This window comes from Saccoglossus kowalevskii, chromosome 15 (assembly GCF_978046115.1).
Source record: "Saccoglossus kowalevskii chromosome 15, keSacKowa6.1, whole genome shotgun sequence".
In the NCBI taxonomy this organism is placed as follows: Eukaryota; Metazoa; Hemichordata; class Enteropneusta; family Harrimaniidae; genus Saccoglossus; species Saccoglossus kowalevskii.
This window is the reverse complement of record NC_140655.1, coordinates 29470909-29495169: the sequence shown is the minus strand read 5'-3', so window position 1 is coordinate 29495169 and position 24261 is coordinate 29470909. Positions and strand designations below refer to the sequence as shown.

Below are 24261 nucleotides of genomic sequence, written 5' to 3'. Positions count from 1 at the left end.
TCTCGCGAAAAATCGCCCAGAAACAAACGAGATTTTTGAATCCAACATGGCGGCCGTCGAAGTGTTGCATGCTTTCCAGGATTCAATAAAAGTACCCCAGGGTGGAGAGAAAATCTTCAAAGATGAGTGTTGTTTCTCGTTTGACAGTCCGGTGAGTTTCTTCATATTATGCGATCTCAGAGAAAGTTTTAGAAGATTTTGATTTATATCTGATCTCATTTGTATTGTAATAGCCAGTCTCCATGTCCCAGGCATGGGTAATACCATCACAGTTGACTGTCGATCTTTTCGGGTGGTTGGTTGCTGAAGTCAATACATGGACGTATATGGGGTGGAACGATACAGGATATTTTCCTTGCACAAAATAATATTAATTAAAGCAAGAGCGTGATTTCGCCCGTGCTCTCTAGTAAGAAGCAGGCGCACAATTTATTTACCTATTATCTCTGATTACTTGTTGTTATTATTTTTAATGTGACATCTAACGCAAATCAGCTAAAAAATAATGCTGTGGCATCCAAATTATTCCCAAAATGAACATTAATAAACTAGCCTCCGAGGTACTCTTGCCCCCCAAACAAATATGTGAAGAATCAGAAATTCAAAATTACGCAATTGACAAGGGATGTCACATTTTACAACACAAGTTTATTTTAATTTATTTATTTGTTGCCACCCTTTTGAATCAGGAGCTCACTATTTGAATAAATAAACAGGAGCTGCATAAATTACAATTCAAATGTGGCATTACATAACTAATTAAACAACACAAATTTGATCAAATGCTAGAATTAGAAAAAAAATACTAAAAGGAAATTAAGTGTGAATTAAAAATGTATAAATTTAATTAATTCATTTTTTCTGAATACGACAAATTAATAGAATATTTTGATTAAAACGAAATGTGTGCATGAATTAATAAAAGACCCCAAGTTGTTACCGTAGTGTGTGGATCAAAATACTGCATGAAAACAGTTGATTGTACAAACCATGTCGAGAAAAAAAGTTCCAAAACACTACACTACTAAATATAACTGAATACATGTACGATGATTATTTCATTGCAGGAATCTGAGAATGGTTTGTACATATGCATGAAAACCTTCCTTGGCTTTGGTAAAGACCATGTATTGCGTCACTTCAACAAAACTGGAAATTCTATTTATTTACATTTAAAAACTATTAAAAAACTCGTAAGTATTAAACCAGTTATTTGTAGGTTTTCCTGTAGGGATTTCTTAGATTCCACATATACTACAGATATTACTGTCATACATGTACGATACATATTATATACCTGTAGTTATATTTTTGTTCTCCATTAGCATTTCCTACATTCCTCCAGATTACATGTACCGTAGTTGTCCGGGTAAGCTACCATGATCAGGCAAACGCCCACCCCCATGTCCAGGCATACGCCCAGGGTGTCTTTTTCTACACTTGTAAAAAAAATAACAAAAATCTATTTTGTGTTCGTCGTATTAACAGTTGACTTTCTTGCAATCTATTGTGATTCTGATAAAAAAAAAAAATGAAAAATAAATGTTAATTGGGTAAAATGAGGAGTGAAAACTAAATAGCTGTGACAGCAAAATAGGTAATTTTGCGTTCTGCCTTCAGGGCACCACTGTTTACATAATTTACATTTATGTTTCAAGATTTTTATCAGAATCTTAACAGTCAGCAAGTCTACAAAATGTATATTAAAGCAGAAACGAAGTTCGAAAACGGGGACTTATAATTCGTTCTCCGTCCGTCCGTCCAGAGTCATATTTCAGAATCCTTTGGACCGATTCCGTTCATTCTTTGCATGTGCCTAGTACTTTATGTGGGAAAATATGCACATGCAGTGGTTTAGCGGTTCGATTCAAACTGGCCGACTGGCAGCCATCTTATTTTTTGAAAATGTTGTTAGGACATTAGAAACCATGCAAATCTGTTCTATTTATGGATATGCAGAAATAAGACATTTAAATTTTTTTTCATAAATTGTAGCTTATACCTCATGTTTGTTACGCTTGCAGAAACCCAAAACTGAAGCCAAAGAAGATCCACCGAAGAAAAAGCCAACAAGACTTGCAATTGGTAATCATTTTTGTACAATTGTGTAATTTTCACATTTTTGATTTGGTGGTGTAATCAAATATGGTAGATGTGTGTTTGTTTTATTTCTCTACATTTCAACATGTTGAAGAAGACAAACTTTTAGTATTTACTCTATTAGAAAAACATCTCCAATAGACTTGCATACAGTCTCTTGTTAATTTTTTTTTTTTTTTTTTTCCCAACAAAATAAAGTATGGGAGTGTATAAATTGCGAAAGCAGGGTTACCGCGAAATAAACAAGAGACTTGTAACTCCCTTGCTATTAATATAAATGAGCATTTCGATGATATCACAAATTTGATGGGGTGGAGCATGCATACATATAAGTTTACATTCTTTCAAGATGGCCATGAATAGTGAGCATGTGATCGCTTGTATGCCAGCAAAAAACAAGCTTCACAACTGTTGTATCACCAAGAAATCAGGAATGCTTTTGCATTGTTATATGGGTCAAAGATGGAAAAATTCGATAACCATAGACTGGCCAAGCTGGTCAGAAGATGCTTGCCTGTCAAGAAATTTAGTTGCCAGTCTGTGATTCGATCACTCACAAAACGTTCACACAAACAGCGCGACTATTGTACGCATCAACATACTCTTGGTAAAGCCCAGTATCCAAGTACATGTAGTCTTGTAATCCCAACATACATGTAAAATGTGAAAATGCTAGTTTGCAAAATTTCAGTTTGGCATGGTTTCTAATAAACTATCAAGCCAAATCTAACTCCAATTTGACCTTAACGCTGATTGGTGGCTATTAATGACCCTGTCAAACATTGCATGCACTGAACCCAGACCGGCATCTACAAAGGTCCCTTGTTTATTTTGCAGTAACCAGACTTTGGCGGTAACCAGTTTTCACCATTTACACACTACCATGATATTTTATTTCATTAAAAATAAACAAGACACTGTTTGCAAATCAACATCTCCAATAGAAGTGCATACAAGGCCAAGGTTTTTTGTATTTTAGAGATAAAACACACAAAAAATGATCAAAAAGTCTTGGCGTACTCAACATGGTATTTACATAAGTGTATGCACTTCTATTATAGCAAATATGACAGTTGGTTATGCACATAATTTTGACCAACTTTACTGAAACTAGACAATACCCCAGTAGTTGGGTTCGGACTATACCAAGTATGGGCTAGGATGTTAGACCCTTATTGCATTCATGTGCGAGAGGAAACAGCGGTTAGCACAGGCTAAGTGTTCATGCAAATTTTGTCTGCCTGTGCTGTAGTTTTAGACTTGGTCTTAAAAATAGATCAGATTTAACCTGTACTTAACCTTTCTTAGCCCATACACAGTCCTTCAACACCCGGTTGGGAAACGTAATACTTCTTTTGTCTCAATGCATGTTTACGTTCATCAAATTGTTTATTCGTTAATCCATGTGAAGGCAAGTCTACTTTGCTATTAACATAAAATTAGCATACAGGAGCCTTCTTGATTCACATCTGCGCATGCGTATACACTTTGTTTTGATTTTTGCTACAACGTGAGAGACAGTACATTATTTACGGAAATGTGGGGAAAACTATGAGGATTTTGTCGATTTCAATAACAGTGATATCGATTGGAACAATATATTAATAGAGGAACCAGAGTACGTTGCTGCTGAATGCATGAAAGAAGGCGATGGCAACAGAGACTTTGACGTAACCATCCATTCTGTCAGGACCGCAAAAAGCCTATCGAAAGTAGTTTATGTGTTAAAACATGATGGAAAATTGATGGAAAAAAACAAATAAAAAATTAACAGAACGACCATTAAAACAGCATTGGACACTTTTTTGAACTTCCACCTTAATATTAATAGGGCGTATGTTTGTGAGGTTTGTTAAGATCAGATACTCTCACTATAACATCAACTATGGTCGTTCGAATCGCCATCTTGATATAACATGAACAAATTTTGTATGCTCTAAATTCACAGTGATTTTTTGACGAGAATATCGGAATCCGACCACACCAAAAGGATTCAGTTATTTCTAAGATATAAATCAACGGTTCTTTAAAATTTTAGTCATCAATATTAAAAGAAAAACTTTGAACAGTCGTTTTCTTCTAGCGATACTTCATGGGTGAATACAAGTATCCATGGGGGGCAAAACTAACGGTAAAATAATCAAATGAAATGAACCCTTTAATGCTGCTTCTACACAAAATGATATATATTGGGGAACAATTTAAATATTAAACTACAAAAATATGATGACTGTGATCAGTTTAGATATGGGAACGCATTTTCACAAGGTGAAAACTTTTTGTACAGCGTCACCATAACACTTCACCCTGCAAAGAACAGTGCTGGCTGTGATGGTCTAAAATTAATATATTGATTTTTTTTATGTCAATTAAATGAATATATCTTTTAAATTACACATGACTTGTCAGGAAGCTTTTACGAACACAAATACACACGCAACTCGGAATAATTTTGAAATAAGCTGTATAAAATGGCAAAGATTCACAGGCGCAGAACGGAAGGCAATTTAAATCTAGGAAGATCCACAGATGATATGACGTCATCGTTTAACTCCACAAGCATAACGCACGCTGTTACCGGCGATCGGGGGATTAACACCTTAGAACAAAGGCGTTTTCCAACCGGGTGTTGAGGGACTGTGGCCTGTACTAATAGTTTGTGCATGTTTTTTAGCATGGGCTAACGTTTTTGACCTCTTAGTCCATGCTGCATCACACTTTTGGGACTATTGTTTGAGATATCTGAATATGCACCAATTGGATTGGATTGGATTGGATTCATCTTTGTTGTGGTTACTGCATCCCACAGTAGATCCAGAGCTATCAGTGTGTTTCCTGGATGTTAGTAATGCACTGAAAGAGTTCAATATTATTTTATTTTATCAGGGGTCGAAGGTGGGTTTGATGTAGAAGATGAAGAAGAATTTGAATATGAAGAACAGAACTCTGTTGTTATTCTTCCAGATTTTGCCTCTATCCCATTACCAAATGCAGCACTGCCTGAAAAAGTAAGTGCCCCCCCCCCCCTCCTATTTTGGTATAATTTTATTGGACATTACTAGCAATATCAGTATAACTACTGTAAAATATGATTTTTTAGCTAATTTAGGTAATCTGTAACTTTGGTAAGTCAAGATGTGACTAATTAATAATAAAGTATATTTCCACAATTAGATTGTTGGCATTTTAGCTAAATTATGTCAATTTATACATAGAGTCAAATTTGCTAAAATTGCATGTACTTATTCCAACATGTATTACAGTATTACACAAATTAGGGTCCTAAAATTACAATTTAAAATTGGTGTTTGTTTATTCACAAAGTTCAAAATATTTGTTGAATTTTCTTTGAAATGCCATAAAGATTTATTTACTCTTTCGCTGCTGTTCCAAATTCTTGGAAAGATTCCAGGTGAGTTAATAAAAGGAAAATATAGTTGGATTGATAGTACAAGTTTTTCTTTCATACAGGTACAGAGTTGCATCGCTGGGATTTTATCAGCTCAATCAGCATCTAAAAATGAGGAGATCGAAGCATGGGATGGAGAGACAAGAATCATTTCTAAGTAAGTCCACTGTCTCCTTATGAATCGATTTTAAATGATGATAATCACCATGCATCTTTTAAATTTGATACAAATTTGATGTTTTGGAACTCATGAGATAGGATTGAATACATCACTACTGTTTATGACTTTAATTAAGCTGGAGCTATTATTATGAAAATGATAGTTCAAATAGTAGGCATCATCTCAATATTTGTGTCTGTGTCTCTGAATTATAATTAAAATATATCACATACAGCAAAGGAAGGGGTTTGTAAAAAGGGCTTGAATTTCATGGATGCATGAAATAGCATTTCTTCTTCACACAGTTACCTTCACCTACCTTTGATTGACAAAAAATATACATGGTTGATTTGAGGCAGTCAATAACTGCACTCACTGTATGGAGTACTGTGAGATATGCCTTGATGGTTCATCAAGCAGTGATTTACATCCGACAGTAAACTTAGTGATTAATTTCAACATCTTGCCTATAAATAATTTCTTATTGATTTAAGGTATGCAGACAACTTACAACAACTTGATAATGGGAAGAAGGTTCCTCCTAAAGGTTGGAAGTGTGAAATGTGTGACAAGACGGAAAATTTGTGGTTGAATCTGACAGATGGCAGTGTTTTATGTGGACGTCGCTATTATGATGGTACCGGTGGTAATAACCATGCGTTAGATCAGTATGAGGTAACCAAATATCCGCTAGCAGTCAAACTTGGAACTATTACTCCAAGGGGTGCCGGTAAGTTGAATTGTTCATTTAAGGATTAATAAAACTGGATATAAACAATTACAATTATTATTAGCCCATTTCTAATATCTCAAAAAATCTGATTTATCGTAGTTGTTCGGGTAAGCGCCCACAGTCTTGAACATGGAAAATTGTCAAAAAAGCCTTTGCCCGGACGTCCCCTGCAAAAAAAAGAAAATTGGCGGAAATTGACAACACGCAGATCAAACTGCGGCAGGGAATAGAATGGCAAATGAAAACATGCAACTGAAATAAATGAACAATACAAAATGTATGCAACATTAGAAGTATAACAAAAATAATTTATTGCTTATAATGTGACAAATAAACCAGAAATAATAAAAATCGACAGTGAGTAATCATTTGAATTAGGATTTTCCGCCGCAAACACGCCCAATACGCGTGTCAGGGGTTAAACTGCGTAAAATTATTTCCAGTTTTGATAAATATCGGATCAACAGTCATACACGAACAATAATTTACACAAATTTACACAGTAAAAATTACGAAAGTTCATAGTTGTTTGAAAAAAACTTCTCAGATCTCTATTTACAAGTTCATTGCCATCTTTGTCAAAGTCAAACCCGCAAAGTCCAAGTTGGCGTCACTGTCCCTACAGCTTTGTCTTGAAGTTGGTCGATGTCATCGCATACTGTTTGCACGTTTATTTCACGGATTTCGCTGTCTGTGGCATGTCTAATCACAATAAAGAGACAAGTAAAATAGGGTCATGTGCAAACAACTCTTCTCTATCATCTTTGACCTTTAAGCATCTGCTTTACTGATTGGCTAAGAATGACATCACCACTAGTGTTTCATGATAGAGATCAAGTCATTGACGTGACATTGCAAAATTGCTTGCCCCAATTATGGATTCGCAAGCTGTTACTAAATATTTTATAAAGCCAAAACAACGTATTTTCAACCACTCTCCCAGGTACGGGTTGCTACAATATTACAACATTGGTTTCGCTGTTGATGACGCTAAAGCCAAATGAGTGCTACACTTGCTTCGCTGCTCTTGATACTGTAAGATTTGCTTGAATCGTTTCTAAGGAAATGCAAACTAAACAGCATGACATATTTCAAAAAGAGAAATTGATTATGTTCAAATTTTATATATTCATTATACATCATGTCACAGATATACAGATGTATTGGTATGATGACCCGATTCAAAATGGCTGACCCGTGGCCATTCTGTTTTAATTGATGCTGTTCCAGAGCAAAATCTTTCAATATGGACAAGTACTCAATTGACAATCAGATACAAGATGACTGAATGTCAGTCATTTTAATGTTAAAAAAATGTAATAATCAAGTATCAGCTTCTGGATCCATATCTCTGACATGTTTTTGTTCCAACTATATTGCAATGAACAAAACTATACATCTTAAATTTGATAACTAACGAGGACTGCGATAAATGGCTTGTTTCTTTTGTAATTATTAGATATATATTCATATGATGAGGAAGATATGGTAGAAGACCCTCACTTGGCTAAACATTTGGCACATTTTGGTATCAATATGATTGCAATGGAAAAGGTAAATTAAATGATTTATAAGTCAGACATTTTCGGACAAAGTTTATACCTCATACATATATTAATATTAACAACTTCTTGTCTGTGGTGTTTTCAAGTTTCAGTATTTTGACTATCTTGGTTAATCCTTTTGAATTACATATTTCGACATGTATGGTTTGTATCAAATTACACTGACATATCGCCCATGTAATTTGCACTATTCTTGAGTTCCTTAACTACTGCCCTGAGGCACCTTACTAAATACTCAATAAATGTACATATTTATTTTTGATCAGATCAGAAAGTTATGTAATAATATAAGGTTATTACGAGGATATCTCAAAGTATGCACGAAGACAGTATAGCTGGAGGTCGATGCGTGGCATACTGTCTGAGTGCATACTTTGAGAGGTATTCTTGTAATAACCTTATTATTATACATCTTTTCCTTCCAAGGATACATCAAGGGAATGCCGAAATCCAAAATGTTTAGAACAGAATCAGCAAACTTCTTTGTGTTGAGTCCGGTCAAACCCTGAAGGCAGCCATGTTTGTTTTTATTATTAGAGGACACTTACGCACATAATCATTCCATATTTGGAATTCGCATTTCCTAATATGGTAGGATGAAAATACCCTGTAAAATACCGAAAAATTACAGCACACTGTAACCTTTGGCATTACGGTGACAGATGTATAATAATTCATAATATTCCAATTTTGTTGTGATAATTATTTGACATTGATAATAGAAAATATAATTGTACAGCCAATGTGTTTTATTGTAGACTGATAAAACAATGACAGAGTTAGAAATTGATTTAAATTCGCAATTGAAAGCTGAGTGGGACACAATACAAGAAGCTGGTAAAAAGTTGGTTCCTTTATTCGGAGCAGGTTACACTGGAATGCAAAATCTTGGAAACAGGTAAAACCTTATTATTTATGTGTTGAATTGTGCTTAGAATGACAACAAATCACAGTGTTCTCCCCAGGAATTTAAACCACTGTGGCGGACTAATTTGCATATCATTTGCATATCATTTACATAATAATAGAGATTGACCAAAGCATATTTACATCCACATAACAAACAACATATATTTTCAAAAACAATGTGGCACATATTTATTTGTTTCATACTGTGTTATAAACACTATTCTTTTGGGATATTAATGAGCTCAGTCACAGTGCAAATATTTTTTTCTATTGGAGTCAAATTATTACGTTTCACAATTTAGAAGAGTTTGAATTTAAAAATGAAAAATTGTCAAATCGAAATGGAAATGCTGCAGACTATTAAAAACAAACAAACAAATAAATTGTAAAAGGCTAAATGAAACGCATTTGAAACGTTTCAGCCAGGAATATGTTCTCGACTTCCATGATCTTATTTACTTCAAAAACATTCTCCTTCAAAAAATTGTTCATTATTCGTACCATCAGCTTCTACAACGTTTACATTTACAGTAATGAACGAACAAATAAAACTTCCAAACGATCATCAAAGTTACGACGTGACTTAACTTACTTCGCGATGTTATACACTGGTTATATCAATAATTCCTCATACTCAGTCATGCCATGAAAAAATGTTACTTATTTTTTTATATGAAATAAACGTAAAATTTGAGCGATTATTTTTGATCACTGATCGCTTCGGTGAAAAACAAAGACCGCCATGATAATTGTGACGTATTAGTTGACCGGCATGTGTCCTTTGACCCGATGGGTCAAAAACGCCATTAACCAATCAGAATACCACATGGTAATGCTGGCAGAACCCGAATTTTTCCGAATGGTAGTGATCATAAAAATTACATTGCGGAAGTAAAGCGATGTCGTAGCACGATGTGTTGGTATGGATTTCAGATGAAAACTGCATGATGGTTTTCGAAATAGGTGATAAGCAATTTTTAAAAGGTAAAAGAAGTCTTGAAAGAAGAGTTTTTACATGATTCACGATGATAAAAGTTCAAATGTATTTTACCCAATCACGCAATAAACACGTTTTTTTCTTGAGTAGCGTAAACAGATCGTGAACTCCGCTTTGCCCATGTTATATCGGGGTGGAATTGATTTTGAAAAAATGTTAGCTTTCAATCTAAAGACTGCGTCGATCGTTAAAGTATTTACTTACGAACAAAGAGGTGCTAATTTTACAAAATTAACTTGTATTGTTTATAAGCCACTACCACATCGTGCGACTACGTCTATTGTTTACAAATTATAATCCACGACTGGCAGGATGCGTGTCGGTCGGTACGTCGGACAATAGTCCTGGTCGGAAGCGTGGCAAGATCCCTGATAGCTACGTATTTCTTTTTATATTTCGTAAAACAGTTTACGGGATGAACAATGAAAAAAGCACTGTGGCGGTCTTACTAATCACCGTGGCGGGCAGGAAAAGCAGCGTGGCGGCCCCGCACACAAATTGAATGCTGGGGAGAACACTGAAATCAGTAAAAGGGAAGCTACAGTAGTTATTTCAAACAGTTGTCAAAATTATGCAATGTGATTAGTCAGTGTTAAATGATTTTTTGTGATGATAAAGTAGTAGTATTACATGTATGACCATGAACCTCGGCTGTGATCAATATTTATGTTTTGAACTTTGTATAGTTTACACAACAAAAGATAGTACTGTAAAATAGGTATATGCACAGTTCTGCCAACAGTTATCCCTTAAGGTATACATGTACATGCAGGTTCATGGACACTTGGGAGTGACATTTTTTTTTTTGCTTTTTATTACCCACACAGTCTTGGCTATAGACTGTTAAAATTTCGAGCATTGTGAGTAGTGGAACATACTCCAAAAACGATTTTAAAATATGGAAAGCTGGTACAAACATTCTTTTGTTAGAATGCTTAGCAAGATTCAGCAAGGCTGTACATAAATAATAAAGAAAGATACATGGTGAAAAAAGTAATGGCGGAATCTCCATATTATGCACTGTATTTAAATTTTTACAAAACGATAATAGTATAGGTTAAAATTTATTATCAACTGAATGCCCAAATCTACCATACACCGATGTATGCTGGGTTCAATAACATTAACATATTTAAATGAGCTATGGTATTTTGAACACGTTGGTATCGTCCATCATTTTCATTGGTTAATTATCCATTTGACCTGTCAGGTCAATACATGGCGAATATTAATTTTTAGAATATACTTTCGGTACTAATAAAATGAAACAAAATAATTGTATTTGGCGCATGATGTTCGTTAATGTGATTTTATTGGAGAAAGATGCGCGGTCTACTTATTAATCCAGCTAGAAAAAAATGTATACAATTTTAGATTTAATAGCTTCTACAATACATGTAGTTTCTTTTGGGTGGTCCAACTGCCGGTGTTGAAAATCGGCGTAGGTGGATTTTTCAATGAAAGTATAAGCCCCCTAAAAATATTTGATGATAATTTTTTGAAAATTTGAACCCCAAATAAGGGCCCCACCAGCCGTGAAACCGCCCAGGGCGATTTTTCGGATGGGCGAATTTACGGCAGAATCCGGTACATGTGGACCTCTCTCAGATTTGTTCATTTCGTGATAATATCTTTAACTCTCTGATTTTGATGAATATTTTTTGTCATTTTTGGTAAAAAGTGATATTTTTGACTTCTTGTTAAAAACCACTCGTCTGATTGCTTTGCTACTATACATACTGTTCATTTTCTAATGATATCTTCAGTTCTAAATTACTTGTTGATTAGGTAAGTAAACAGGGAGCCAGGACAGGAAGTCACACCACCGCACCATACTGAGGCTAGCAACTCATTTGCATATATCATCAACAGTGACTTGTCAATCAAAGAACATAAACAGACTTTCAGGACTTTTAATCACATACGCATGATTCACTCCAAGTGTCCACGAACCTGCATGTATACCTTAAGTAGAGCCTCATTGCGAAATAATTGGTGAATGCTATCCGCTTTACTATTAAAATGTTAGTAACCTTGCTGTGTTTGATACAATTCACATATATGTATATCGTTTATATAAACACCCACATGTCTCTTGTTTACCCGGTACATGTATATGCATTCTCATTCATACATTGTGTTTTGTTGTAGCTGTTATTTGAACTCGGTGATACAGGTGCTGTTTTCCACTCCCGATTTCATTAACAGGTTTGTCATTATTCTCTTTCTATCTGTGTTTGTCTTTCAATTCACATAATTTACCCTCAATTTTATTATGTGAGAAGGAATTCAAAACTTGTTTGAAGAAACTGTATTGTATTCCAAACTGATTTTATATATAGGTCACTTATTTATCGGCTGACACCAGATGACAAAATTCAGAACCATATCAACCTTTTTAATTTGTTGCATTCCAGGTATGCGAATGGTTGTGAACTTATCTTCAATCAGACTCCGGATGATCCAAGTCGTGATTTCAACACACAAATGTAAGTGAGTGACGTCATGTATTATACCTCATGTATTATACCTCAAGATCACTGATTGGTTAGAATATGGTCACATGACAGTAACATATTATTGACCCAGTTTAGCATGCGTAGATGTTTACAAAATGTAGTGTCTACAACAGACTCCAACATTCAGTATTATAATAAGGCATTATGATAGTTTCCTCATTATCAGTCAATATTCAGTTTTAATGACCCTCAGAAGAATTATTGACCCGGACTGCGATTCAGGCATTAATTTCCTATCCATTGCAACTCAATATTGACCTCAACATCAGTAAATATTAATATTTGTGAATTTGTCAACTCCATGCTCAATATAGCAGCACTGAGAGGCCCTTTCCTTTTATACTTTCTACCACAGCAGTAACTATTCATTTTGAGGGGAAGACATTTCATGACGTAAATGTCCACTCTATCTATTTACCAATAACTCTCCATATTCACATGCTGTCCTAATTTTTGTATACATGATAAGCAATTCCCCATCTCTCACTGTCCACCAAACATTTTCAGTTTCAACCTATAAACATATTATTGTGGAGACAAACAAGGACTGATTTGAAATGGGCATGTTCAGACATAACACCATAAGTGTTTCTTTTGCACTTTTGAAAACTGATAAACAAGACATTGATCAAGATGTGTATCAATTTTTTGCTCAAGTATTGGTAAATTTGTTATTACATTAGATAATACCGGTAGTCATAATTAACATAGTGCTTAAAATGCTCGTTTTAATACATGATGTGGTGTTTTCCTGGGAAATTGATAACTATTAATACAGCTTATTTTCCTGATATTCTAACATTTTAACATTGTATTAGGATGTGGAGAGAACTCAATCAGTGTCTATGTATTATGCATGTAATTTGTATAAGTCGATTTACAATTGAAATGATTGCATTTAAATGTTTTTGTCATATATTTCAGTGCCAAATTGGGTGCTGGTTTGTTGTCAGGTGTTTATTCAAAGAAACCATCTTCAGACGGAGATGCTGATGTAGATAAGGTATTTTTATTATCATACTACCGGTAAGACACCTTTACCACTGTTGTTGAAGGGCAGGTGGTTTGATGACTGCCATGTTCAAATAAACAATTGTGTTGTTTATACATGCATGCATTGTGTTGGCCTGTATCAAACACACATTTCTTTGATGGTCGTCCTTTAATACCATATTGGTCAAATTTTTGTAAATTTAAAAGTTACAACAAATGTTGTAATGTTTTTCAGACTTATTATTTTCTCTGCAAGGCATGCGTTAAATTTGGTGTCTGTTATTTTGTCTCTACCGACATATCTAACCAACTAATTTTTTTGAGATTCACTTGATTCTCTTAAAAAATGTGGTAAATAAAAAAACTGCTGGTTCAATAATGTGAACAAATGTTATTTTTCTATTTTACATACCATTCTTCCATGTTTAGTTTTCAAGTAACTCATTCCTGTCCTATTTTTGGCACAAAATAACTACATACACTACATACCAAATTTCTGAACCTTGCTAAAATTATGAAGTTAGGAAAATCTTCTAAAACTAGTCGCAGCAAATAGAACAACATAAGAATAAATATACTAGCAACTATACTGTAATTTCTTTTATTCTTTTTGTACCACTTATTTCAAATATGCTTTTGCAGTTACAAGAAGGGATTACTCCCCGTATGTTTAAATCGCTTGTTGGCAGGGGACATCCGGAATTTGCTACAAACAGGCAACAAGACGCACAAGAATTCTTCCTTCATCTCATCAGTCTAATAGAAGTAAGTAGAAAAATTGACTGGCTTATAATCAACTTTTGTTTTCTTTCACACAAAAAACCATCGTAATAACATTTTAGAGTAAACACGATGTCATTCTCTTTACTTCACTTTTAACAGTGGTTCTTTGCCAAAAATGACTATTGTCTGATTATTGCTAATGGTCACCTGTTGCTACAAAGTGATCAACACCAACAAGCTTGCAGCAAAATGTCTTTTGTGAATTTGGAGTTGCACCCTGTATGCTGTAAACTGGGTCAAAAAATAACCAGATATCATCTGGTGTGAATTGAATATTGCAAAATATACCTCAACTCAAACAGTAGGAAACCGCAGCTACAATGTACTCATTTGATAATAAAAGTTATTGCTGTAAGGACAACAATACAAGCAGCAACGTCACCGGGCAATTTCAACGTAATGCCGCATGTTGGTGTTACATGCTATAACAGTCTTCCGGGTCTTACAGCTCTCGCTTGAAATGTCTTTGGCATTTCGTTAAAACATCTACGGCGCTTGAAAATAAGTGACTCTTTATTACGCCCGAGAACTGTCAACAGTCTACCTATTTTGTTGTGTAACATAATGATTAGCTGAATTACATGTAGAATAATCACAATGCATACTTTATTTGAACCAGAGGAACAGCAGGGGAGCTCAGAACCCATGTGACTGTTTTAAATACCAGGTGGAGGAACGAATACAGTGTGTTCAGTCAGGTCAAGTACGTTATAAAAAACGCGATGACTACCTGCTAGCATTGCCAATTCCAATGGAAGCAGCTACAAATAAAGGTACAGTTTTAAAGATAACGTATAGTGACAAACACAAGTGTGTTCAGTCATGTCAAGTGTGCTATGAAAACTGGGATGACGAATACAGTGTGTTCAGTCATGTCAAGTGTGCTATGAAAACTGGGATGGCGAATACAGTGTGTTCAGTCATGTCAAGTGTGCTATGAAAACTGGGATGACGAATACAGTGTGTTCAGTCATGTCAAGTGTGCTATGAAAACTGGGATGACGAATACAGTGTGTTCAGTCATGTCAAGTGTGCTATGAAAACTGGGATGACGAATACAGTGTGTTCAGTCATGTCAAGTGTGCTATGAAAACTGGGATGACGAATACAGTGTGTTCAGTCATGTCAAGTGTGCTATGAAAACTGGGATGACGAATACAGTGTGTTCAGTCATGTCAAGTGTGCTATGAAAACTGGGATGACGAATACAGTGTGTTCAGTCATGTCAAGTGTGCTATGAAAACTGGGATGACGAATACAGTGTGTTCAGTCAAACAATTTTAAAAAATCACGATGACTACATGTACCTGCTAGCATTGCCAATTCCAGCTACACATAAAACTAAATTTCTAATACCATGTACCATATTTGCTTAAACTAAAAATTGCTATTATTTATATTATGTTGACCATGAACACTCATCTGCAATTTATGTTAGTGTATGTGCTACTAGAAAAGCAATGAACATTTACAGTTATGTTAGGGTTTGTGTGTAAACATGATTTGGAAAAAAAAAATACATAATTATATTATATTAAAACTGAAATCAAGACTTATTTTCATATTTGTCTGATTTATGTTTTAGACGCTTTGTGGGTGAATGTGACTTTTAGATTTTCTTCAGTGACAACAATATTTGTAAATCCAGAGTGACTGAGAAAGAAATCAAATTGCATCCACTTGGAAGTGAGCCTAATCAGTACTGTGAAAATTGGTAGTACATACTATGAGGTTATTATGAAGATACCTCAAAGTATGCACGAAGACAGTCCAACAGGATTATCGACCGATGTCCTATGCGATGGTGTACTGTCTGAGTGCATACTGTGAAGTATCCTTGTAATAACCTTATTATTATACATCATTTCCTTCCAAGGATACATCATGAGAATGCCGAAATCCAAAAACTTTAGAACAGAATCAGCAAACTGCTTTGTGTGGAATCTGGTCAAACCCTGGTGGCAGCCATGTTTGTTTTTAATATGCTTAGGCGCATTATCATTCGCATTTCCTAATATGGTAGGATGAAAATACCCTGTAAAATACTGCAAAATTACGACACGCTGTAACTTATGGCATCACATTGACAGATGTATAATATTAATTAATATTATACAGCCTATATGTGTTTTATTTATCTGAGCTGAAAAGAGCATCTAGTTGGATTTTTTTTTTCAGACTAATTTGAAATACCGGTATTGAAACAAATTGTATATTATAAGTTTTCTGATTGTTCTGGTGGTCTTTGATAGATGAGGTAGCAGCATTTCAAGTGAAAAAGAAAGAATATGAAGAAAAGAAAATGGTGTTGAAAAATGACGAAATAGTACGGCCCCGAATTCCATTATCAGCTTGTCTTGATGCTTTCAGTGCTCCCGAAATTGTTGATGACTTTTATAGTTCGGCTTTGCAAGCAAAGTCTATTGCCTCCAAGTAAGTACCATTTGTTCTACAAGCACATACCTTTGCCTGTAACAATTGTGTACATGTGATTCATACACTACTGTAAAACATGTCTTTTTTGCGAGCATGTCTTTTTCACGAATTTAGTGAGGGAACTGATTCGCTAATTCAACATTTCGCTATTGCGACATTTTACCACAATTCGCTAAAATTGCATGCCGCTTTTTCAACATAGTTTACAATATCTCTTGCTGAATCAAATCCACACACTCAAAAATGCTGTTCGTACACAACAAATAATTAATACATACATTAATTAATTATTTGGTAAATAAAAAATAAATGGAATACTCCTCGTCAAGGTGCACCATTTTCTCAGTAATTCTGCAGGGCCGACTGGTGGCCATTTTGTTTTACTGAAGGCTATTCTGATGCTATATCTCTGATATGCCTTGACTGATTATGTTCAAACGTTGTGTATTTGCATCACAAATGTGCACATTTAATCTGATTCCTGACAGTTGAATACTTGTCATTTTATCACATCATCTTCTGATAACTGAAATGATAACAAACATGGCAGGAAATGTGTAAATCAAGCATTTCTGTAGTTCTTCATGCATGGGCATATTTCATTCAAACTTAGTATGTAAATTGAACATTATGGGAACTTGATGCACATCATTTTGTTTTTCAGATCAAACTCAAAATAGCCAACTGATGGGCATTTAGTTTTTAATGAATGCAGTTCTGAAGCCATGTCTTTAAAATGCTCTGATTTAAACATGATAGCTCACTGTGATGTAATGCAATTTCCAAATTCTAGTACATGTATTTCAAATTGGTCTTTTCAGGACTTTCACTGATAATCACCTTCCCAAAACCTTTCAACACATCACCTGCTGAAAGACTCCGTGAATGGGGAAAAAAATCAGGCAATGTGTTAAGAATATCTGAACAATTTGTGTCCTCGTCTCTCATGAAAATTCCTCTGGGGGTTCCACAACATGGAGTCTCGGTGACTTTAGTGAAATTTTGTCTTCATAGATACTGTATAATGCTGAAATTGTAATCAAATTTGGCTGTGAAAATTAAGATGTTCACAGTAACTATACAGGTTATGAGTTTATTGTACAGATGTCAATTTGTTGTGTTAGAATATATTTGCATTAATGATAAGATACACCAATCATCCATGTGATTATTGAAGACATCAGAATATATTAAAAAAATACCATACTAATTCTGGACAGCATTCAATCAATATGCTGGGGCCAAACTCTGGAATAAACTTCCAGAAAAAATTCGTTCCATAAGCTCAAGAAATTCATTCAAAAAAGAAATGAAAAGATTTTTACAGTATGCATAATTGAGTTGTATGTAAATTGTTTTAGTGTCCACTTATTATTGTACTTTGTTTTTCACCTAGAAAAGGGGGTGGACTCGACTAGTGTTTAACACTATTTTCCAGCCTCCTATTCACTATGTATTTCAGTGTTGTTTGTATTGAATTCTTTTATCAATATTACCTGTAAATTAATTGAATAAAAAATTCAATTCAATTCAATATTCACAGTTGTGATATATTTTACTTATTATTCTTTTTCAGAATTACAAAACTGGCTACTTTTCCAGATTGTCTTGTTATTCAACTGAAAAAGTTTACACTCAGTGAAGATTGGACTCCAAAGAAATTAGGTAGTTTGTCCTGACTTGCTTTTAAATGAATCTATTATCTGGGGGGTTCTGACTCACATAAAAACATAGTTGGATATAATAAAATAAAAAATTTCAGAGAGTAACCCTAAAAGGATTTTATATATGTATTTCATTCTTTGAATAAGTATGCAACTGGAATAATGTGCATCTCCACAGTGTGACGCAATACGGGATCGATAGAAAATGCATATCACATAGTTCGACATTTCTATGGATTCTGGTTAAAATAGTTCATAATGCAAGTCACTCGGTGAATTAAAATTAATTGACATTACTGATAAAAGGAAATGTCAGGAATGAGAAGAATCATCACCGAGCACATGAAAGACTTTCACCTGAAATACAACTCATTTTCTTCAAAATAGATACATGTATATTCATATTCAGGGGTTGACTTCAGTTGGTACTCACAGCCCAGATTGATACAAAACTTTGTTAATGACATCAACCTGAGAGGAAATATCTTGGGATTATATATAAATAATTATATATAAATTTTTTATTAACATGTGTGATTAACAAATGAAAATATTTTTACCATTCATTAAAATCTTTATTTCAGATATTAGTGTAGATGTCACGGATGAGTTAGATTTGAGTTTATTACGTGGTAAAGGACTTCAATCAAATGAAAAAGAACTTCCTGAAGGTGACGGGCCACCACAACTGGGTGTGTAATTACAAAATACTGTTAATCATAATCACAATACCAGTAACGTATTACAATTCTGATATTATATCACAATACCAGTAACATATTACAATTCTGATATTATATCACAATACCAGTAAAGTATTACAATTCTGAGATATAATATCACAATACCAGTAACATATTACAATTCTGATATTATATCTATTGGTGTCAATGTGTTCTGTGATATTTAATATAAAGTGTTTATTGAAAATTATTGATTTTGAAATAGTAAAAATATTGCATTGACAAGATAATCCTATTTCAACTATCGACTTTGTGGATTGGCTGACTAAAGTTGGACATGTAGAAGGTGTGGACGCTAGTGACCATAAACCAGGGACTACAGGATAAAAGCAAAGATGGGAACGTCAATAAACAATTCACAAGTTATGCTAAGCGCACTGTGTTTATATATGTTACTGACCATCTTGTTTCATTGCAGAGCCAGAGATTGATGAGGGTGTGGTCAATCAACTTGTTGATATGGGATTCAACAGAGAAGGTTGCAGGAAAGCTGTGTATCATACAAATAACCAGGGTTCCGAAGCTGCCATGCAGTGGGTGTTTGAACACATGGCAGATGCAGGTAAGAAAGGTGTTATCATACAAATAACCAAGCCTCAGAAGCTGCCATGCAGTGGGTGTTTGAACACATGGCAGATGCAGGTAAGAAAGGTGTTATCATACAAATAACCAGGGCTCAGAAGCTGCCATGCAGTGGGTGTTTTAACACATGGCAGATGCAGGTAAGAAAGGTGTTATCATACAAATAACCAGGGCTCAGAAGCTGCCATGCAGTGGGTGTTTGAACACATGGCAGATGCAGGTAAGAAAGGTGTTATCATACAAATAACCAGGGCTCAGAAGCTGCCATGCAGTGGGTGTTTGAACACATGGCAGATGCAGGTAAGAAAGGTGTGATCATACAAATAACCAGAGCTCAGAAGCTGCCATGCAGTGGGTGTTTGAACACATGGCAGATGCAGGTAAGAAAAGTGTTATCATACAAATAACCAAGGCTCAGAAGCTGCCATGCAGTGGGTGTTTGAACACATGGCAGATGCAGGTAAGAAAAGTGTTATCATACAAATAACCAGGGCTCAGAAGCTGCCATGCAGTGGGTGTTTGAACACATGGCAGATGCAGGTAAGAAAAGTGTTATCATACAAATAACCAGGGCTCAGAAGCTGCCATGCAGTGGGTGTTTGAACACATGGCAGATGCAGGTAAGAAAGGTGTTATCATACAAATAACCAGGGCTCAGAAGCTGCCATGTAGTGGATGTTTGAACACATGGCAGGTGTCAAGTCAAGCCTCAAATATCTAAATTCTGAACAAGTTTAATATAATTTCAGATAATGGATAGTTTGGATACTAAAACACATGACTAACCATACATGCTGTTTGAGAACCTTCTACTTGTTGTCACTGGGCTATGCAACATAGTTAGAATAACATTAATTTGGAGAGTGGATGTGTTCTTGTAATGGTTAAGCTGCGTTTATCTGATCCTTTCAGCTCTTTGTCTCACTTATTTGTAGATTTTGCTGTACCCCTTCAGATAGGAGGAGCTAAAAAGTCGAGCCAGCCGGCGGTAAACGAAGAAGGTGTCATGATGATTACTGGAATGGGATTCACTAGAGATCAAGCCATTAAGGCTCTCAATTCAACGGTATGTACTGGGAGTTTGTGATTGGCTCTCAACAACTCAATGGTATGTACTGGGAGATTGTGATTGGCTCTCAACTCAACGGTATGTACTGGGAGTTTGTGATTGGCTCTCAACTCAACAGTATGTACTGGGAGTTTGTGATTGGCTGTCATTCACAGTACAAATGTCATACAGATTCAAATCTGTTTGTAGGTGGAACAATTTTGTTTAGCAGAGAGACTAGAGTATAGAGACCATCACCCTGTGACATCATATATTAACATTTTTCCCAACCAACATCAGAATTTCTGATTACAATTGTTGCACATTTATCATCACTAGCTTGCCGTCTGCTATGACTACATTGTCCATAATTTGTTTTATTAACAGCAAAACATACATATATATTTAAATATGAGTGCACAACGGCATTATTAGTTCTCGTTCGCCAAAGTTCGAAAACAGGGACTTATGGATTGTGTGTTCCTACATCCATCCATCCGTGCATGTGTGTGGTCGGACCTATATCTTAGACATGCCTAACAGATTACATTCAAACTTCACACATACATCTTACCTAATATTATACATATGCACATCAATTTGTTTCACGGTCTGATTCCAGATGACCGAGTGACGGCCATTTTTGTGCTGAAAAATCATCAAAATCAAGCATTTCTGACATTCCAGAACCGGATCTTAGATATTTACAGATGGATTTTGTTCAAACTTGGTACATGCATTGGACATTATGGGACCTTAATGCACATATTTTGTTTTCTGGATCAGACTCAAAATGACTGACAGGTGGTTGTTTTTTGTGCTAAAAAATCATCAAAAATCAAGTATTTCTGGAATCCATACTGTATTCAAAATGGCTGACTGGTGGCCATTTTGTTGTTTGAGGATGCTGTTTAAGGATCATATCTCTGACATACCTTGACTGATCACTTTCAAACTATACACATAAATCTCACATCATTTCATCCATAAGTACATTCATTTTTTACATGTCTGTCAAGTATCAGTCATAATGGAAGACATGAATGGATTATGTTTTGTAATGGCTGTCACACCACCAGCAAGATCTGTTACATCATTCTGCTGATATTGCCTACCATCATTCTAACCACACCAACTTCAAATGACACATTTCATTAGGTAATTGCTTTCTTCTGCAATTGCATGAAATTGTTCCCTTTCACATGCAATATATTCTCTGACATGTCAGGTGTTTAGCTCATAAGAGATCACATTGAAACAGTAGCAATGAGAACTGTGTCATTTCCAATACTTGTATTTGCATTAATATAATCATATGACAAATGGTAAACTTAGTGAATGGCACTGCAGTATTCTGACTGGAAAGTTAAAATTATTCTATCATCTTTTTAGAACAATAACGTAGAACGAGCTGTTGATTGGATATTCAGCCATGCCGATGAACTGGAATCAGTTGCCATGGAAACCGAAGCACCAGGTCCTCAATATCGAGATGGAAATGGGAGTAAGTATAATTACTTGGTATTCCTCTGCTGTTAATGTGATTTAATTGATGTAGATGAATACAAGGTAATTGTCAGTTTTATTACCCAATAAAACATTGCAATTACATTGCAGCAACTGTTCGACTCCCCTGAGGGTATGTGTGTGTGTGTGTGTTCCACTGATATTTCATGAACCAATTATCAGATTTCAATGGAACTTGGTACATAGATGCTCTGGAATTATGCGCAGACGTGATTAGATTTTAATTGAAATTTGGCATATCACAATTTTAAGCATTTTCATATACTATATATACGTTTCTCATATACTATTAAACAGATGTCAATGAAACTTAATACATAGATATTCTAGGATAGTACTCAGACCTGATTAGTTTTTGGCTGAAATTCTGTGCTTAATAATAGCCTAATATGCATATTAAATTTAAGTATTTACACTTGTTTCTTTTGTGCTTATTTATTACCTAATTTGCATAAATTAATCAATTTATAGATGCTCCACAGATATCTTGAGTACCGCTGATCAAACTTTAATAAAACTAGGTACATGGGTGCTTTTAGATAATCCACAGTTGTTTATGGATGGATTTTGTCCAAACTTGGTTCATACATCAGACATGGGTTCCAATGCATGTCATCTTGTTTTTCAGATGGGATAAAAATGGCCGACTGGCAGCCATTTTGTTTTAAGTACTTGTACTATATTACTATAAACATAATTATATAACTTAGATTTAATAACTAACAGGGACTGTGCCATGCATGGCTTGTTTTCATGCCTCTAATACTTTCAGCACACAGGGGTTCTTTCTAAGCTTTTGATTTTATGGTACACTGACCACAGTATAATTATCTCTTTATTTTCAGAATACAAACTGGTTGCATTTATCAGCCACATGGGTACATCAACAGCATGTGGACATTACGTATGCCATATATTGAAAGAAGGAAGGTATGTAAACACAATTCTGCTTTTTTCTGATTAAAAACTACACTTGAACACTATCACAACTATTCATCCATTCATAATGTTCACTCACTTGTTTGTTGTTTGTTTTTCAGGTGGGTAATATATAATGACAGAAAAGTGGCCGTGTCTGAGAACCCACCAAAGAACTTGGGATACCTTTACTTCTATCAAAGGGTCTGAACACATAATCTGCTGTTTGTTCACTTTTATATGTAAAGTTGCAATGATATAGATGTACTCGAGATGCTGAAATATTGGACAATCTCATTCTGTAACATTTGAATTTATGTTACATCCAAATAGAAGAAGAGTCTTGGTTGCTATGTGTGGATCATTCTTAAACCACTGATTGGATTCAATTAAAAATTATTATATATTAGTTAATATGTAGTGATCGTAATACAAATCAATTGAGAGCAACTAGTCCAGCTTTATTTGAAACAGATCTTCCACAGATACAAAACACACACTTCATATGGCCCAACATAAACTGCACTTGTATGAGAGAACATATTTCCCCGACTAAAATAATGCTGAGGCAAGCGTAAATTTGGATGGCACATAACATAATTTGTGTCTTATATTACTGTAGTTGCTCTATGAGAAGTAAAACTCGGTAAAAAATACTTGAGGTTAAGGTATTGAGAGGGGAAAAAGGAGGAAAAAAAACATTTTTCGAAAAATTTCATCAGAATATTAAACATTATATTGTATACTTTCTATATTGTTGGTCATAATTTACTGTGCACGATGCTTTTGGTGCGTTTCGGTTTATTTTTATGAACTCAGCTATGGGTAATCACATCCTCTGTACATTTACACACCATGGACTGAAAACAAAGTTAATTTGCATACTGATTTGTTGACCATCCTGTGTAATCTGACAATTGTGTACTGTAGAATATATTATTTTCGCTTGGAATTTATTTTCGCTATTTTCGCTGAAGGGATGATTCCGTGAAAATAAAATCCAGAGAATATACTTTTTTTCTATATTTCCCATTAAACTCATCAAAAATCAGTGAAAATAAATTCCATACAGAACGCCCAAAGTCTTTTCAGCGAAAATTAATTCCAGCAAAAATAAAGTATTCCACAGTATTTAGTTTTCAAGCTTTTCTCAGTCTTTTTTTCAATAAGAGTTG

At 34.8% G+C, this 24261-nt stretch overlaps 1 protein-coding gene across 1 annotated transcript; it reads left to right on the top strand.

Moving 5' to 3' along the window:
- Positions 1-38: 38 nt before the first annotated feature.
- LOC100377783 (ubiquitin carboxyl-terminal hydrolase 5-like) lies at positions 39-23836 on the top strand. Its single transcript, XM_006817942.2, has 21 exons — positions 39-151; positions 1068-1193; positions 2025-2085; positions 4987-5108; positions 5572-5666; positions 6164-6399; positions 7862-7956; positions 8726-8865; positions 12025-12081; positions 12291-12362; positions 13317-13395; positions 14028-14150; positions 14788-14941; positions 16421-16601; positions 18181-18269; positions 18853-18960; positions 19430-19573; positions 20529-20659; positions 22034-22145; positions 23014-23098; positions 23209-23836. The coding sequence occupies exons 1-21, from the start codon at positions 47-49 to the stop codon at positions 23294-23296; spliced, it is 2403 nt and encodes an 800-aa protein (XP_006818005.1). The 5' UTR covers positions 39-46; the 3' UTR covers positions 23297-23836.
- The last annotated feature ends 425 nt before the right edge of the window (positions 23837-24261 follow it).